This window comes from Mobula birostris, chromosome X, assembly GCF_030028105.1.
Source record: "Mobula birostris isolate sMobBir1 chromosome X, sMobBir1.hap1, whole genome shotgun sequence".
Taxonomy (NCBI): Eukaryota; Metazoa; Chordata; class Chondrichthyes; order Myliobatiformes; family Myliobatidae; genus Mobula; species Mobula birostris.
The window spans coordinates 81,155,374-81,175,393 of record NC_092402.1 but is presented as its reverse complement, the minus strand read 5'-3'; the positions used below and the strand labels follow the sequence as shown (position 1 = coordinate 81,175,393).

General features: G+C 37.7%; 1 protein-coding gene across 1 annotated transcript in view; it reads left to right on the top strand.

Moving 5' to 3' along the window:
• The window catches only part of gpatch8 (G patch domain containing 8), a 134,896-nt gene extending 117,242 nt beyond the window's left edge, over positions 1-17,654 (top strand). The window contains exons 7-8 of the mRNA XM_072248982.1: positions 7,200-7,330; positions 11,295-17,654. Coding sequence (XP_072105083.1) covers positions 7,200-7,330; positions 11,295-15,165 — 4,002 coding nt within the window. The 3' untranslated portion in view covers positions 15,166-17,654. The remainder of the gene's footprint in view (positions 1-7,199; positions 7,331-11,294) is intronic.
• The last annotated feature ends 2,366 nt before the right edge of the window (positions 17,655-20,020 follow it).

Below are 20,020 nucleotides of genomic sequence, written 5' to 3'. Positions count from 1 at the left end.
AAAAAAAATTAGCCTTAAATAAATCCTGATGCTGCTTGGTGATTTTTACTCCTAAGTAAGTAAAATAATCAGTTACCAATCTAAATGGTAAGGATTTATAATTTGGAGCCTGCATGTTCAATGGAAAAAGTTCACTCTTCTTAAGATTCAGTTTATAGCCAGAAAATTTGCTAAACTTGGCCAACAAAGATAAGATTGCAGGAATTTATTTCCCTGGGTCAGAAATATATAATACTAAATTATCAGCATATAATGATAGCTTATGTATCTCATTCCCACGAGTAATACCTAAAATATTTGGTGAATCTCGGATAGCAATTGCTAGAGGTTCTAAAGCGATATCAAATAATAAAGGACTTAAAGGACAACCCTGCCTAGTACCACGAAATAATCGAAAAAAGGGAGATCTTTGATTATTAGTAAAACCGAAGCTAGAGGGGTATGATATATCAATTTAATCCAAGATATAAATATCGGACTGAAGTTAAACATCTCAAGCGTACTGAATAAATATGGCCATTCAACTCTTTCAATGGCTTTCTCAGCATCTAATGAAATGACACATTCTGGAGTTCTAAGTGAAGGAGTATAAACAATATTCAATAATCTCCTAATATTAAAAGATGAATAATGATTTTTAATAAATCCAGTTTGATCCTCAGAAATAATTTGAGGTAATGCCTTTTCTAACCTAGATGCTAATATTTTAGATAAAATTTTAGAATCTACATTCAGCAAGGATATCGGTCTGTATGATGCACAATCAGTAAGATCCTTATTTTTTTTAAATTAGGGCAATAGAGGCTCCATAAAATGATAGTGGTAGTTTGCCTGTACTAATTGCATCTTTAAAAATTCTGCACAACCAAGGAGAAAGAATGGAAGAAAAAGACTTAAAAAATTCTACTATATAACCATCTGGACCGGGTGATTTACTAGAATTCATTGAAGAAATAGCACTCTTTATTTCTTCATCCGTAATTGGTATTTCTAATTTTAAACGTTCTTCAGACGCCAATTTCGGCAAGTTCAATTTCCTTAAAAATGTCATACATCTGATTGAGATCTTGAGGAAATTCTGACTGATATAAAGATGTATAAAATTCTTGAAAAGATTTATTTATCTCGTCATGATCAACTGTGAGAGTGTGATCAGATTTACAAATTTTAGTAATTTGACATTTGACCGAAGCTGTTTTAATTGATTAGCTAATAATTTACCAGATTTATCACTGTGTGTATAAAACTCAGCTCTTGTTTTCATTAGTTGGTTTTCAATTGACGATGTTAAGAGTAAACTATGCTCCATTTGAAGTTCGACTCTCTGTAAAGCTCCTCATTGGGAGCAATGGCATATTTTTTATCAGTATCTTTGATCTTATCAATCAATTTCATTCTTAATACGATTTTTCAATCCAGCAGAGTAAGAAATAATCTGACCACGAATATATGCTTTAAACGTATCCCATATAACTCCACTGGAAATTTCATCCGTATCATTAGTTTAAAAAAAAGAAATCAATCTGATCTTTAATAAATTTTACAAAATCCAAATCTTGAAGCAAAGTAGAGTTAAAACGCCATTGTCTAGCATTAGAGGGTATGTCCGTTAACTTGATAGAGAGATTCAAAAGTGCGTGATCAGAAATAGCAAGAATGTCATAGTTACAATCAATCATGGAAGGAATTAAACGAGAGTCTATAAAAAAAGTCAATCCTGGAATAAATATGATGTACGTGTGAGAAGAATGAAAATTCTTTATCCTAAGGATGTAGAAATCTCCAGATCTCTGAAATTCCCGAATCGATCAGGAACAAGTTGATAAGAGTAGCCGAATTGCTCGGTAGAGCCTGAGTAGATATGGATTTATCCATCGATGGATTTAAACAACAATTAAAATCACCAGCCATTATCAACATATCATTTAGATTAGGAAAGGAGGTAAATAATTGCTTTAAAAATTCCGGATAATCGATATTTGGGGCATAAACATTAACCATAACAACTTTTCTATTAAAAAGTAAACCAGTAATTATCAAAAATCTGCTATTTGGGTCAGAGAGAGTATCCTGATGCACAAATGCAATTGAGGAATCTATAAAAATTGAAACTCCTTTCACTTTAGCTTGGGAGTTTGATATTGTTGTTCCTTCCAAAACTTAAAAAAGCACTGATTATCCACTCTCCTCACATGAGTTTCTTGAGCAAAAATAATATGCGCATTCATTCTTTGGAATACTTTAAAAATCTTTTTTCTTTTAATCGGTTGGTTTAATCCATTTGTATTCCAAGAAACAGAATTAATCCTGTGAGCCATAATTACCGAAAATCAGCCTTTTGGTATGTAAAGAGTTAACCAAAGTGTAAACTCATGAAATCGGAGGGGGAGCCAGCGTTTGGAAAGGAAATGGAAGTTACGACACTGCAGACATTTTTCCCCATCCACCACCCAGAAAAACCCCGAACTAGGCCAAGAAAAAGCCAGAAAGCTAACTAACACTAATTCTACCTCCATTTCTCAAGAAGGCAGCTCACAAAATATATGTTGTTAAGGAGAGCACCAAAGATCCAAAACAAAAGAAAAAAAAAACTACACTATGACAACAAGAAAGTCAAAAATTTAACAAATACAGTAAAAAAAAACCTACGCATTATATTTTCTGAAATAATAATAGGAAAAAAAAGATACCAGTACATGTTATAAAATATTGAATATTGAATATTTGTAAGGGAGAGTAGGATAGTTAAGTGAAAAAAAAGGAAAAGTATTATGGGAAGAAGAACCCAAAAAATATAGCGGAATAATAAAAAGCAAAAGGTATTGTGGGAAGAAGAAGATATGCCATAACCATGCTGGTTATTCAAAGAAAATTTAAAATTCCCCCTCATAAAATAAGAGATTTAAAAATCCAACCGATAGTAACTGTTTCAGAAGTCATACACTTATAAATTCAAAAATTAAAAGGAAAAGAAAAAAGAACGAATCCGCCAATAAAGAAAAATTTTGGTAAAATATGAAAAAAAAATACCAACACTACCAATCAAAACCAGAAAACTTAAACTTATAAAGGTCAATCTTCATAAATGAATTATAGGTTTGGAAAAAAAAACAGAAGAATTGAAACCCAATATTGCATGAATCGAGCAAAAATTAGACCGTGGCATCTGATTCAAGTTCATCCAAGAAACTTCGAGCAGCACTTGTAGAATCGAAAAAGCGTCGCTGGGTGTTCGGAGAATTCTTAGACACGCAGGATACAGTGACGCTGGATTGAGACCTTTTTGGTAGCATTCCGACATCAGAGATTTGAAAGTCAGTCGCGCTCTCATCACTTTGGGACTGCAGTCTTCAAACAATCTAAACTGATGATCTTGAAATTTAATCATTTCCTGCTTTTGGGCAACTCAAATTAATTGCTCTTTAACATGAACATAATGAAATCGGATAATTATTGGTCTAGGCTTAGATTCAGAATCTGGTTTTCGATGTGAAATACGATGAGCACGATCGAGCAATGGAGGATCATCCGGAAATTCAGAGCTGAACGCAGCCTTTAAAAGTTTAGAAAAGAATACTGTAGGATCTCCATTCTCAACATCCTCAGAAAGACCAATTAAACGTAAGTTCTGTCGTCTGGATCAATTTTCAAGATCAATAATCTTAGATTTAAGACTCTCACATATTGGATTAATATAAGAGTAATAACGAGATAGTTTATCTTTGGACATATGAGCCCTGTGGACTACTTTAAACTGTATCAACCTATGCTTAGCACATACAGAGGATGAATTCACCAACTGAAGAATTTTTTCCCATTTTTCAGTCAGTATATTAATCTCAAGTTCTCTTTCCCAGTCAGCTTTAATTTTATTAGAGGCAACAAGACATAGATTCATAATTATATATAATTGCTATTACACCTTTCTGAGAAAGATTTAAATCTAAGATTTTTTCCAAAGTGTCCATTGGATATGGGTGTGGAAAATTAGGAGAGACAGTAATTAAAAAGTTTCTAATCTGTAAATATCTAAAAAAGTGAGATCTGGGTAAGTTATATTTATTAGAGAGTTGATCAAAAGACATAAAACAGTTATCCAAGAATAAATCGCGAAAAGATATTATACCTTTGGTTTTCCAATCAAAGTAAGCTTGATCCATCGTGGAAGGTTGAAAAAGAAAATTTGATATAATGGGACTTGCTAGAATAAATTGATTAAACCCAAAAAATCTTCGGAATTGAAACCATATACGTAAAGTATGCTTAACTATTGGGTTGTTCATTTGTTTATATGATTTAAAAGAAGTAAAAGGAAGTAAAGTTCCTAAAACCGAACCCAAGGAAAACCCTTGTAATGAATTAGCATTTATTCAGCATTTTCATTTGATGTAATTAGATCATTTCCAAACTTGTTTTATTTCTCTGTACTGTTGTTGGAGGGGAATGGTGTCGTCGACACTGAGGTTTTCTTCTTTTCCATTTTCAAGTTGTTAGTTTTGCCCAAGTCTTTTAGTTTAGTTGATTAATTTTTTTTTTCTTTGGGGATGGGTTTTTTTTTTTGTTTTTTTTCCTTTTTCTTTTCTTTCCTTTTTTTTTTGCTTTGTATTATCCGTGATTAGTTCTACATGTATGGGAGCTTTGTTAATTTCCACTATTTGGTTTTCCAATTACTTTTTTTTAAGTGTAACAATGTATCTCCTATTATCTGTATTATTGCTATGTTTTGTTTCTGTACTCTGAAATTAATAAAAAGATTGAGAAAGATTTAAGACTCTCCAGCTGTTTGTCTTTCAAAGAGACTTTTAATTCCAAACTCTAAATTTTTCGATCTCTGTTCCACGCTTCCTCCTCCAAATCGGTAATCTTGTTTTTTTGACATGTAACTGCGTGATCCAGAGCATTAATTGAATTCGTAATTGATTTGGTTTCTTCTCTGACATATCGGCGTATTTCTTCTGATTGTTCACGGAGCAGATTCATCATTGTCTTGTAGGTTAATTCAGGTAGTTCAGGATCGGGTTTCCTTTTCCTGTTGCCATCGGCATCTTTTGCTTTAGGGTCTCGAGAAGTTTAGATTTTGTACTTCGTTCTTTACTCAGAATCCAAACTAACACAAAAGAGAAGGGGAAAAAATTCTATTGTATGAGTGTAGATAAAAGTAGATTAAATAAAGGTGCTCATGAATATAAAATGAAACGGTAATGGAGCGAAGCCAAGAAGTAACTTCACTCCATGAGCGAGTCCTTGAGAATCAAACATGTTCTTAAAGTACAACTATACAGATACAGACCTTAGAAATTCATGCACATGTCTTTGCAAGGCTTTTGCTGTGGTGTAAGTGTTTATGCTTAAGTCATGCGCTGGGCCCTTCCTCCGTTATCTACCACAATGAAGGAAGTGGAATAAAGAGAGGTGGGAAAAGATTGTGAAAATGCAATCACTCCAGATGTGAAGTGGAACTCGCCTTGAGGAAGACTGATTCATCATTCACCAGACCCTAATTTCTGTGTATGTAGTCAAGGCACCTGCCATTTTGTTGTTCATGAATTTATTGCAATACAAATGACATTCATCAACACAGTTTGTATTAGTGGATGATGCAGTGTATGCCCAGTGGCCTGTGTGCGATCATAACTTGGAGGGCATACTCCACTTTATGTAAGTGTACAGGAAGTATGATTGTGCTTGGAGTAAAATGCAGCTAAAGTCAAATATTGCACAAGAGTTGTAATTTTTAGTTTTCATTTAATTACAAAGGTGAAATAAAGCTTGCAGATTTCTTTATTTAAAGATTTTGGGTAGAAATTTAATATTGCTTGTTAATCCTAAATGTGATTTTCAACTGTCAGTTGTATTCACTTCCACACACACTTGATTTTATTCATATCAATAGGACTAAATGTGCAGAAAATGCAACCAGTAGCATCCATGTCTGTCTGCATGTTCAACAATGATGAAAGATTTCTCCCCTCTTAGGCCATGCCTATACCTGTCTGTGCTTGTACTCTGTTTCCAGTGTGCACTGATCAGTAGCAGCGTGGCACAAGTTGTTTCCTTTTTGATTACGTTAAGCCATGATCAGTAACCACTTTAACCTTCAACATTTGAGCTATAGTGTTGTTTAACAGATTTATGGCATAATGCTTTTCACCATATTGCTTTGAGATTGAAAGCATTACGATATTAAAAATTATATTAAGTAGTTGTATAAAAACAAAGCTGTTTTCTGAATGTTGACCTTTGTATTTGTGATTAGTTTGATTTCTTATCTTCAGACTGAGAACAAGCATAAGTTATCATCATAAGTAGTTGTCTTAATACTTAATGTCACATTAACAGATGTAGCTATCGAAAAATAATTCTCCCTGTGGATTTTTTTTGCTTTATAGGCTCCTGGTCACCATTTGTTGATGTTTTCCCATTGTTTTCTTTCTCCATATTTGCTTATCCAGTCTGCTTTTTGAGGGTTTGACTTGCTGGTGATGTTGCTTTTAATGTAGGTTATGTTCTATTTTAAGCATTACTAGTGAGAAGTAGGGAGGTTTGCATACTCTTAAGGCTCATAGCTGGTAGTTGCTGCAGTTAAATGCCAGAAGGAAGTCTAAAACAAAAACAAAATTAATTAGAGTAAAAATTAATAGTGTTCTGTGTTGATTCAGTCATCCCAACATTAATGGTACTTTGATACAATTGTATGCTTAATTCATTTAATTAATATTTAACAAACAACCTAGCAGAACTTGCCCTGAAAATGTTTGTCACATTTACCTGCAGATTAAGTAAGCTAAAAATATAAACAGGAGTGCTTTGAGCTTAATAAAATCCTTAAAATTATCCCATTTTCTTCAATTTCCAGATTCTTCAAGAGAATTTTCAAACAACTGCATGACCAAAAAAAATCTAAAGTTCCATAACTAATCAACACACAGTACTTGTAAACAGTTTTTAAATTGCTCTCCCTATGTGTTCCTTTGTGATAGCTTTTTTCTTTTATCCCAAACGTCTGCACAACTTGCTTTGTTATAGCTATACCAATATAGATTAACATTTTAAACCCCATTTGATCTTTTATTATACAGACACAGCAGCTTCTTTAAAATAAAAGCAAAATTCTCTGTAGTAAATTTCAACAGCATTGTTTTCAATTTGGGGAACATAATTGAAGTGAAATTTCTTTGCCCCCTCTTATGTGATTACAGAGATTAAAAGACCTAAAACAGAGAGAATTTGCTCGTAATGTTGCCTCAAGGTCTCGAAAAGATGAGAAAAAGCAGGAGAGAGCACTTCGGCGTCTCCATGAGCTTGCAGAGCAGCGTAAACAACAGGAATGGTATGTATTATGTTGGCCAGAGCAACCTTCACGTTTCTGTAAGCTATGCCAAGTGGTCACGTCCTTTTAACCTTGAATATTTGTGTCTCACTGGGGTGCTGTCTGTTATGCAAGAAATTTGATTTGGAGGTCAAAGTGCTCATATGCAACTAGTTTTGCTTAAATTTGTTATTTTTCTTTGCCTACTCTTTCATTCCATCAAAAGAAACTAGGAAGAGGGAGTTAGTGATCTGTTCTTGCATTGACCTATGAGAAGTTTCATTAGACTTTTGAAATAGTCACAGTCATAGAAGAAAAAGCACAGAAACAGGTCTCATCCATGCCAAAACTTTTAGACTACCTACTCCAGTTGAGCTTGCATGCACCACACATGCTGGCAGTTTGTTCCACATTCCCATAACAGTCTGAGTGAAGAAATTTCCTCTCATGTTCCCCTTAAACTTTCTCTTTCACCCTTAACCCATGGCCTCCAGTTAGAGTTCCACCCAACTTCTGCAAAAAGGCTGCTTGCATTTACTCTATCTATCTATATACTACTAAAATTCTCATGCTCTGTCTGTCTGTTTGTGACCTCCAATTAGCGCAAACGGTGCATTACAGCGGCACTTTTTTGGCTACATCGAATTAAAATGCGCTAACTTACAGAACGCAGGCAAAGTTCAGGGTTATATATTTGTATAAAATTGCTCATTCGCAAAAATTAACAGGCTCCCTTTTAACCCGAGACCCGATCCGCCATCATGGAAATCAGGACGCGGCATGCGCACGGCCAGTCTCAGCAGCAACACCTGCTGGAGCAAAAGGGCAGGGCAGCTCTATTTCAAGGGGTCACATTCTGCTAATCACATCAGCATGTGCAGGATTGGGACAGATCTAACTGCCACCCATCAATAAGAGATAATTAAATCTTATTGTAATGACGTACTTCGAGACACCCATAAAACCCTTTGTTGCAGTCAAAGGACAGCGGTGACTATATCACGTCCATTTAGGAGAGCGCCAACCACATCACCAAAAATAATCAGCATCCTTTTGTATTACTGCTTCGTATCTTCTATCCAGCATTAGGGTAAAAAAAAATGGTCAGCCTAATTCTGCCGCGTGGAAAGGGAAGGGGGACATTATGGTCAAGAGATGACGCCAAACGTCGTTGGGAAGCGACAAGGAGAGGGAGAGGACAAGAATCAGATGAGGCCAGGGCCGCACAGTTGCAAGATCAAAGAGTCAGGATAAAAAAAGATGAGAGAAGAAGAGACAGAGGAGGAGAGGCATGCACATCTCCAGGATCAGAGACAAACAACAAGCAGCAGAAGAGATGGGAGATGAAAGGGCTGCACGTCTCCAGAATGACAACGAGAGCCACAAGGGTGGCAGATAAACCAGAAATGATGCCATCAAAAGTGTCCTTCATTAAATGAGGAACAGCAATATTTGCTTTGCTATGCGTCGTTCTTCTTTAATAAACTGAGGTTTTCTACTTCAGTTCCCGAAGCAAAGCAGTACCAATGGCATTCAGGAAAGTTTAATGTTCATTCTGGTCACATCAGACTGTACTACCCTTCTGTCACACACCTACCGGAGCAGAAGGGCAGGGCAGCTCTATTTCGAGGGGTCACATTCTGCTAATCACATCAGCGTGTGCAGGATTGGGACAGATCTAACTGCCACCCATCAATAAGAGATAATTAAATCTTATTGTAATGACGTACTTTGAGATGCCCATAAAACCCTTTGTTGTAGTCAAAGGACAGCGGTGACTATATCACGTCCATTTAGGATATCACCAAGAATAATCAGCATTCTTTGGTGTTACTGCTTTGTATCTTCTATGCAGCATTAGGGTAAAAAAAAATGGTCAGCCTAATTCTGCCGAGTGGAAAGGGAAGGGGGACATTATGGTCAAGAGATAACGCCAAATGTCGTCGGGAAGCGGCAAGGAGAAGGAGAGAACAAGAATTGGATGAGGCCAGGGCCACACGACTCCAGGATGAAACAGTCAGAACGAAAAAAGATGACAGAAGAAGAGACAGAGGAGGAGAGACATGCATGTCTCCAGGATCAGAGACAAGCGACAAACAGCAGAAGAGATGATGAGACAGGGGATGAAAGGGCTGCACTTCTCCAGAATGACAACGAGAGCCACAAGGGTGGCAGATAAACCAGAAATGATGCCATCAAAAGCATTCAGGAAAATTTAATGTTTATTCTTGTCACATCAGACTGCACTACCCTTCTCTCAAAGGGTGCCCCAACGGGTCACCCTGTTGTCTAGTACCCCTTAAAATCTTGTATACCTCTAACAAATCTCCCTTCAATCTCGTACATTCCAAGGAATAAAGTCCTAAGCTATTCGATCTTTCCTTATAACTCAGGTCCTCCAGACCAGGCAATCTCCTTGTAAATTTTCTGTGTTCTCTTTCAACCTTATTTACATTGTTCCTGTTGGTAGGTGACCAAAACTGCACACAATGCTCCAAATTAGACCTCATCAATGCCTTGTGTAACTTCAACATAACATCCCATCTTTTGTACTCAGTACTTTGATTTACAAAGGCCAATGTGCCAAAAGCTTTCTTTATGACCCTGTCTACCTGTGACACCACTTTCAATGAATTATGGACCTGTATTCCCAGATCCCTTTGCTCTACAGCACTCAATGCCCTACCGTTCACTGCGTAAGACCTAACCTGGTTGGTCCTACCAAAGGTAACACTTCACCCTTGTCTGCACTAAATTTCATCTGCTATTTCTCAGCCCATTTTTTCAGCTGGTCCCGATCCCACTACAAGCCATGATAGTATTCCTCGCTGTCTGCTACACCCCCAATCTTAGGGCCATCAGTAAATTTGCTGATCCAGTTGACCACATTATCATTCAGATCGTTGATATTGATGACAAACAACAACACACCCAGCACTGATCCCTGTGGCACTTCACTGGTCACAGGACTCCAATCAAAGAGGCAACCATCTATTAACACTCTCTGGCTTCTCCCACAAAGCCAATGACTAATCCAGTTTACTACCTCATCTTGAATGCTGTACCTAATAAATTGCCCACTGAATGTATTTTTTATTTTTGTTACTCAATACAATGAAGCCTCTAGAAAGATACTAGGAAAAAATACATGATCTGAGTTTCCCATGACTGCCTGCATCTTCACACATCAACACCTTGCTTGATTAGGATTCTGCAATTTAAAAAAAAATGTCTTAATGAAATGTGTGGTAAAGAAAAAACAGAAGATTTAAGTGACAGCTGTCTTGCAGTATTTTAAATAAACTTTAAATCTATTTGGCTTTGAACATTGGGGTTTCCTTTGTCATTCTGATTCAAATTGAGAAATGCAATGCGATGTCAAGGAAGTGCCTTTTGAGTGTGATTTCCCCCTCCCCCCTTTGTTTTGAAACATACAGGATGCTCTCTTCAGTGTTCTTCAATACTTGTGCTTCTGCCAAGATGTTTTAATCCATTATGACAGATCTTCATCTGGTGGTGTAGCTTTTAAAAATGTTTGAACTTCCGCTTTGAATTGTTTTTTTTTAAAGTTGATCTTAATTATCAACTTCTACTTTTCTTTAGGTGGCAATGCCTCACAAATATGCCTCAAGTGTACTTTTGCTACTTGTAATGTGAACAGAGAATGGAAGTACATAACAGATCCATTGATAACTGAAAAGGTGGTTTCAGGTGTGGACTCCTTTGTTAGAACAGTCCTGATGGTGGGGCTGTACCTGAAACAAGCTCTTGCTCTCCATGCTGATGGACCTGCCGTGTATTCTCTGCATTTTCTGTTTTCTACAATTTTTCCCTTTTTACCTCTTTGCTAATTGGCTTCTTTCTAGCTTTAGCGCTTGATGCCTGTGATTTTTAATTGTCAAAAATAAATTGCCTCTTTTCTGTTGTAACTAAATATCAATCCATCACCTGCAGTATAAGTTGACTTGTGTTTTTGTTGGTACAGTGCTCCAGGAAGCGGTCCAATGTTTAAAACTACGACTGTGGCTGTTGATGAAGATGGTAACAACAGAAAAGTTGTCAGCACAAGTGATAATACTGGAGGAAAGATGAGTGGTCCCACGTCACCTTCTGTTAATAGGACCCTATCTGAAAACGCACTGGAAGATAGCAGGGGAGATGTGGACAACCCAAACAATTGTGTTACCAGAACCTCCACAGGGTTGCTTCAAAACAACCAGACAGTGCAACCTGTTAACATCAGTCAGCTTAAGAGCAATTCTGCTACTCCCTTACAGAAGCTAGGAGTGTCATTTTCTTTTGCAAAAAAGGCACCAGTCAAGCTCGATGTTTCAGCTTCAGTATTCAGTGATGTTGCAGAAGACCTCAATGAATCTGAAGCAACAAACCCAGATGAAAAAATGTCCTCTGGTCAAGGGTCACCAAAATCAATGGAGGCTGAAATGGCAGCAACCTCAGATAAGATTGAAGGGGCCAGTCAATCAGAAAGTGATAATGACTCGATAAATAGTACATTATCAAAATTGAAAAAGATGATGAGGAAAGAGGATGATGTCAGTCAGTCAGAACCTGAGTACTATCATTACATTCCTCCTGCACACTGTAAAGTGAAACCTAATTTTCCATTTCTGTTGTTTATGAAAGCAACAGAAGAGTCACACAAGTGTGGTAACAAGAAAAACTTAGAGACGACTAAAAACAACCATGATTTACAAAATACTTTGAAGCTTCAGGAAAGCAAAGAAGAAGAACGCATGGAAAATGAGACTGCAGCTTTGCAACAGAATAGTGACCTTACAGATGATGCAACAGACCCAGACCTCAAAGAAGCTGAGTCTCCAGAGACTATAAGGAAACAAAATTGCAACACTGCACCATCAAAGCCGAGTGCTTGTGAAGAAGGTAAGCAAAGCAGTTTAGCAAAGGAAGATGACCTCAATGGTCCTAAACATCCAACCGGGCCATTTTTCCCAGTCTTGAGCAAAGATGAAAGTACTACTCTTCAGTGGCCCTCAGAATTGTTGATGATTACAAAGAATGAGCCATGCATCTCTTATAGTTGCAATCCACTCTACTTTGAATTCAAACTGACTAGGAATAAGGATACCAAAGAAAAAAACAAGGAGAAATACCCAGAGTCTTCACATGAACAAAATGCACAGAATACTGATACGGATTCACAGGAGAAAACTAACACAAGCATCAGCAAAACTGCGTCAAAGACAGTAGCAAGTGAAGGTGATGTGAAACCTCAAGAGCAGTCTATCCCAACTGTAAGCAAATGTGAAGCCCAAACAGGTGAAGGTGACAGAAGCACCAGTAAAAAAGATAAGGGCATGAAGTCACATAAGCATAAAAAGAAAAAGAAGCACAAAAAATCAGGAAAACATTTGAAAGAGAAAGCTACAGAGGAAAAGGAAAAGCAGAAGGATGGTGAAATGCATGATGAGATGTCAAAGAAAAGGAAAAAGCGTAAACGTAAAAATAAAGGCTTAAATGAAAAAATCAAAGATACTAGTTCAGAACTTTCTGTTCCAATACCTGCAATTAAGTCTACGGAGGAAAGCAGCCAGACACAGAAGAAAAGACACAGATCACAAGATTGCCATTATTCACCTGGTACTGTCGATGATGGCAGTAGAAAAGATGATGTCTCTGAGGAACCCATTAGTAAAAAGCAAAAGACAGGTTCCTGTAGTGAGTTAAGGAAACGAGTATCTGCTCGGAAGGATAGCCCAAGCAGGCATAGGAACAGAGACAGCAGTCGAGACGAAGAATCTGATAGCTATGATGAATCTCATAGAAAACGATCCAGGCAAAAGTCATCCTCCCGTTACAGTGATGATTATGATTCAAGGAGTGACAGAAGCTACTCTAGAAGGTCAAGAAGGCATCGTTCATCATCCCAGCGGTCATATTCTTCTAGATCTGATGTATCGTCAGACTGCAGTAGGTACAGTCGTAGAAGCTATTCTAACAGTTACAGTGATTACAGTGAAAGATCAAATCTCTCTAAACGATCTCATGATTCAGATTATGACTATAGACGGTCAAGGCACCGTGGCAAAAAGCACAAATATTCTTCTTCGGATGATGAATATAGACGAAGCAGAAGCAGGTCTAGCAGGAGCAGCAGGGAAAGTACTCAAACCATCAGTAGAACACGCAGCCGAAGTCGAACTCGTAGCAGCAGCCATAGTAGGAGCCGAAGCAAACGGCGTAGTGAAAGTACAACACAACGAAGCAGGAAACGGAGTCAAAGCTACAGCCACCACCGCAGGGGCAGTATGAGGCGCCGTACCTCCCGAAGATCAGTTTCAAGGGACAAAGGATCACGTAGCCATGACAGCTCTGGTGACAGACGGTCCAGTCGAAGAAACTCCAGTCGATCTTTTTCACGAGATAGGGTATATCGATCAAAATCTCCATGTTACAGCCGAAGCAAAATGTTGGGCAAGAAAGAAGACTACTCAAAAAAAGAAGAAAATAAAGGAGATGGAACAAAATCAGGTGGTTCTTTCCACAGAAATCTTAGTTGTACCTCCAGTAGTTCTGGAAAAGTGCATGTGGAAAGTGAGCGAACACCAGAAGAAAGGAACTCCTTAACAGCCAAACAATTGTTGGAAAAAATTCAGTCTAAAAAGTTTGAAAAGAAGCCTGAAACAATTAATGAAACTGCATCAGCATCTAATAAAGTAGGAATTAAATTAAAGGATCCCCCACAGGGTTATTTTGGGCCTAAACTTCCCCCAGCTTTAGGGAATAAGGCATTGCTTCCTTTAATAGGAAAATTACCGACTGTCAAAAAGCCTGCAACAAAGAAGTCAGAAGATCTTTGCTCAGAGAAGGGGGACAAAGATGATGAGCTGTACTTTGTAGAGCCTAAAGATGTGACAAAGGAGGAAGTCAGTCAACTATCAAATTGGATAATACAGGAAGAAATTCAAAGTAGAGAAGAAAAATCTGACAGTGAAGAAACATCAGGTGAAAAAGAGAAAATCCAAACCATTTCTTGTGAAACTCAGTTTGTTCATAAAAGTCTGGTACTTGGCACTCAAGCCATCTCGGATACCTATATTTCTGATGTAAGTACATCAACCGAAGTAATCACAAAACCTTCAGAGTTAGGAGCACCAGATGGTGACGAAACCATTATGGTGCATTTTGCACGAGATCGAGAGCGATTCCCCAATTATATTCCAAAAGCTGAAGTTCAAGAAATTGAAGAGGATTCCCAAGAGGGTACAGATTCATCAGTGGCTCCACTTGATAGGCAGCCTATTACATTCACTCCTGAAGAAATGGAAAAATACAGCAAACTACAACAGGCAGCTCAACAGCACATCCAACAGCAACTTTTAGCTAAACAAGTGAAGACTTTCCCTACCTCAACTGCCATTGCTCCAGCGCCAACTCTCCAGCAATTTCATATTCAACAACCATCAGCAGCTGCGACAGCAACATCAATCACTACTGTCCACCATGCTATTTTGCAGCATCAGGCAGCCGCAGCTGCTGCCATGGGTATCCATCCGCATGCACACCCACAAACTCTTGCTCAAATCCATCACATACCCCAGCCTCATCTAACTCCAATTTCTCTGTCCCATATTACACCATCTATTTACCCTACTCATCCTGCCACTTTTCTAACTAGCCACCCAATACATATTATACCTGCATCAGCCCTCCATGCAGGACCTCTGGCTCTTCACCCAGTGCCACATGCACTCTACCCAGCTTTGTTTGCCCCTCGACCTGCAGGAGCAGGTGCTTCTGCTCTTCATCTCCATCCTTTCCTCCATCCTATCTTTTCGAGTCAGGAACTCCAGCATCCTCCTAGTCATGGCACTTGAAGCAAGCTGCAGGGAATGAAAATAATGACATCTGTTCCTTTCGTAAGATAAGTTAATTAATATTTAGTCTGGTGTGAGAGTACTACATTGATGCATTTCAGACTGATTTTTTTTCCCCAACAGCCAAAGAGTTCAGGCTCAGGCCCTAGAATATGTTGCATTTTCTGTGCTTGCAATATCAGGGATTTCCATTTTCTTTGTCAAAGCAGATATCAGAACCAATTATGTGGATGTCCCAAAATTCTCAAAAATTTTACATAACTTAGTTATTAATAACAGAATGTACTGATTTTATCTTCATGGTTTGACCTCCTTGTCCCATTGCTAATGCCCACCATAACAAAGAGAAATGCTTATCTATGTCAATCTGCCGAATTCTATAGAATCCTAATAATGTGTACATTGATCTAATATGGTGGAGGAAACTGTTGCTTGATGCAAGGGTTCTAATAAATGACGTTGAAACTGAGGATCCCATAACTTCTGATCAGTAGCTGCAGAGTGTAATCATAAAGATTACACATTATATGCTTACTGATGTCCGTAAATGAAATGGCACCTGTGGAGGTCCTACCTCAATGTGGCATGCCAAAGAAATTTGGGCAAATAAAGCTGACGAGTCCAAATGTGATGGCTCTAACAGCTCAGCTCTGCAGCAACAAACGTCTGAATTCCAAATGAGAGATGCAGACTTTGGGGCCCTGATGTGTTGAAACAGAAGTGCGGAGAAGCCTTATTGTAACTTCTCAAATTTTAGTTAAGCTAGCTTTGGTGTAGCAATGGAATTTGGAGAGATGTCTAAAATCTTTGCGATAAAACGTCTATTCCCACCTCTGTTGTAAAATACAACAGTCTTTGTATAAGTTATAGGTTATAATTTAAAAATTTGTGGAGAAAATTGCACTGAACTCTGTACAGGTGATGCTGCTTTTGTAGGTCCATCCAAAACAATGATACGTACATGCAGAGTGCTGCAATAATATTTTTAAAGGATGAATTCATTTGGTTTTGTGGTACTGTTCTAACATAGTGCTTTGTGTAAATATGTTTGGAGGTTAAGCGATCCCTTGTATAGGTAGGCATCATGTTTCTGTTTATGGCAGAAATTAAGCATGTATATTTTACCAAACGTATTTTTTTTGAAGTTTTTATGTACTGTAAATGTAAAATTTTTTGAAGTTCGTTTTATTTTGATTTTGCAAAGTATTCAGTGTAAAGCAACTCTGCAAAACGTGCTTGGGAGAAAGTGGTGAATCATTAAGCTAATGCATACAGACGCAGAACTGACAGCTGCAGAATTTATAGTTGATCATATTAACCAAATTATGTTGCTCATCATAATAAAATTGAGTTTAAATAACTTTATGCCATGAAAATCATTGGTAATGCAGTCGCCTGCCTTTGTAAATTGTATACCTAGACCAATTCAGATAGTTATATGGTTATCAACCCTGCTTACTCTTTAAGGTTGAATATATTTTACAAACTGGTTTGTACTTAGTAGCCGAGTTTCACTTAGTGGCTCACTAAGGATAGGGAGCTTTTCTTCGAAACATGCTTTTCCTACAGTTTTAACATAAATATCACATGCTTGGATCCCTGGAAAGTGTTCATCTCTTGAGAGTTAGTTGTACTGATAACTGTACGTAGAAACTGTTTACACTATGAAATTAACCCCAATTTTTCAACAATATCCATTTTAATTTACTTAACCATTCTTATGGTTAGTATCTGGGAGGTTCATTCTTGGATTCAGGTTGTTATACAATGGTGATAGATAATAACAAACTGTCTTCCTTTCAAAATGCTGAACAAAATAAAGTGGATTTGTTAAATTCAGGTTTGAAATTCCAATTTATCAACAGATGGATGAAAATTTAATTGCATTTGGGTGAGATTGGCAGTTATAGGGTGATCAGCCATTTGAATTTGAATTTCATCCAATAAAACAGCTTTGTTTTTACAATTCTTAAAGCTTATAACAAAAAAATTGTAAATAATTTTATTAAATATAGTAATAAAAATGCAGTATTCAAGGTCCTGGTACCTATGAAAATACTAGGGAATTTGTAAAGCAAGATCTATACATAGACTTGCCTGGACTCATTGCTAGTCTGAGGACTTTATGGAGTTTGCAAGCCATGATAAGAAAGAGCATGAAGATTTAAATCTGGAAAAAGACAAACATTTTTTTAAAATAAAGTTGGAATACCCTAACCTTTACTACATGTCTTTTGATGTTTTCTGATGATGTCAGTTCTGTTTGATCTTGAGTTTTTTGATTCCATTTTGTATCCTAAAGCACCCTGACACCTTACAAAGCAGCAGCTTCCATCTGTTTTAAAATATTATATAACAAAACTAGAAAGAAATGTAACTAGCTTATTGCTTATTTTATTTAACTTCCTGTCACAAGAACATGCAAAATATTACTGTACAATAGGAGAAGACCTTTATAACAATAAAGTATGGATAATTTGTGAACTCTCCTTTTGTTTATGATCATTATTGAACATGTTGCTGTTATCCTTACTAGATATAAATGTATGTAAATGGAATAAATACCATGAAGATGGATTGGGTGTTGGTAGGAATGTTTGAGTGCAAATTCCTTTGCATAGTTTGTCAATTTTGCTTTGGTTCATTGAAATCGGATTTCATTGATGTATGTCATTCTTCGATTAGTTTTATGCATACATTAGTTTTATATTTACATATCTGTTAAACTGTATTTTAGTTGCTATTGAATCTCATAGCCATTTCCCATGGACTTTCGAGGCAAAATGAGACATGATTTGGGAATCTATTTTAAATGGGAGAAGTGTGTAATTTAGGATAATTGAATAACTGGTTGATAAACGAAATGCAACTCCAGGCAGGACTAACAGTATACAATAAAAGTAGCACTTCGATACTTAGGTTGGGGATTATTGAGGGGTTATGGAATTATATTAATGTATCAGATATTAATTTAAATGAGAACCAGTCTTCAGTTCTCAATGTAAATTACAAGTAGTAAATAGAAGTTAAAAGCACATCTTTGCAAGTAAACAATACTGTCTGTGGAGCCCAGGCTTGCCCACAGACTATGAGAAACGGTTTGCAAAATGGTGACCTTCAGACGTTTGCATAAGCATCAGCCAAATGATAAAGCAATGGGGTTATGTTAATTGACCTGCATCAATCCAAGCAAATTTGGGTTTAAGTGATTTGCACCATTGTTAACAAGTTCATGGAAGCTGCAGATCTGACTGACACTATCACTTAGCACATCAAGTAGTTGGGAGGTTTGTGTACTCAGAGAGTCGGCTCTCAACACTTATCATGGGCATCTGGCTCTCTGTCCTCAGAAGTTATTAGACTATCTGTGTTAATTACTTTACCCTAGCAAAGGTATTTGAACATTCAGAGGTTGATGTGCAATTCAAAGGAAGCATTGTCAACCCAAGGTATTGAAGTTAACAATGTCATTGTAATCATTGAAATTGTATTGAATCACCTATTGTTACCTTTGATCTTAAAGGTATAAAAAGTGATGTACTTTTGAATTTGTGAGCCTTTACCAAAAGGATCTCAAGAAAAATGCCTGCTTATGATGAATAAAGACTTTCATATCCACCAACTTCTCCAGTGACTTCGATGCAGTCACAACATTTGGGGGCTTGCCTGTGATCCAATTACATTACCAGTAACCTCAGTTTTAATTGGGGGGGGGAGGAGTATTTTTAATCATGACATCCCATCCCTGGATCTGCTTGGACTGATGACATGGAATTACAAAGTATCAAAGAACATGGTGGAGAGCTGGAAAGGTTTATGTGAAAGTGTGTGTGTTTGTATAAGGGACCAGCTATCGGAGAGCGCTAGATAGCTTGAGACAGGGCTACTGGTTAGGAAAGGTGATAACTGACTGTTCAGGGTGCCAGAGGGGTGTGTAATAATGAAAGTGGCAGTGGTAGGCTAAAGCAACACTTACAACACACTGGAGGAACTCAGCAGGTCGGGCAGCATCTGTGGAAAAGATCAGTGGACGTTTAGGGCCGGAACCCTTCGTCTGTTGTAGAAAGGCTAAATAAAGAGGAAGGGAGATAGGGCAGCAGTCACTCTACGTGCTTATTTGCAAGGGAGAACAAAGTGCCTGGAAACAGTGTACAAATAGAGTTACAGAAGGAAAGGGATGAACACAGAACAGTGAGACAATGTACAAGTAGAGCTGGATAGATTGTGGACTAAAATGTAAATAGGATAAAGCCCAGCAGGTGTGTCCTTGCTGGGTAGCAGGCATGGAATGACAACTGCAAAGTGCTGGAGCAGAAGGTTGACAAGTGGAAAAGAGCTCACTAACGGGAGGTTACACCCAGCACTGCTTGTCAGGATAATACCAATAGAGACCAGGTAATGGCAGGCTCAGAACCAGCCTGTCTCTCACACTCATCACCATCATCCACAGGCCCTTCACCCCAGGGTAAAAGCAGAGCATTCTGTTTGAGCAACACACATCAAAGTTGCTGGTGAACGCAGCAGGCCAGGCAGCATCTCTAGGAAGAGGTACAGTGGACATTTCAGGCCGAGACCTTTTGTCAGGACCTCTTCCTAGAGATGCTGCCTGGCCTGCTGCGTTCACCAGCGACTTTTATGTGTGTTGCTTGCAATTCCAGTCTGACCCCAGGGGTGCAAGATGGTACATGGGCAACTAAATGGAATGCCAGTAATTAGGAGACATCAGAATTTTAAGGAAGAAGTGAGGCAGTGACTTGACAGTAACTGGAATGATAATGTTGGTTGTTCAGAAGGCTGATAAAACTGCCATGAACTATGCAGAGTGAAAAAAGCCTTTGAAAATACTCAGAGCTAA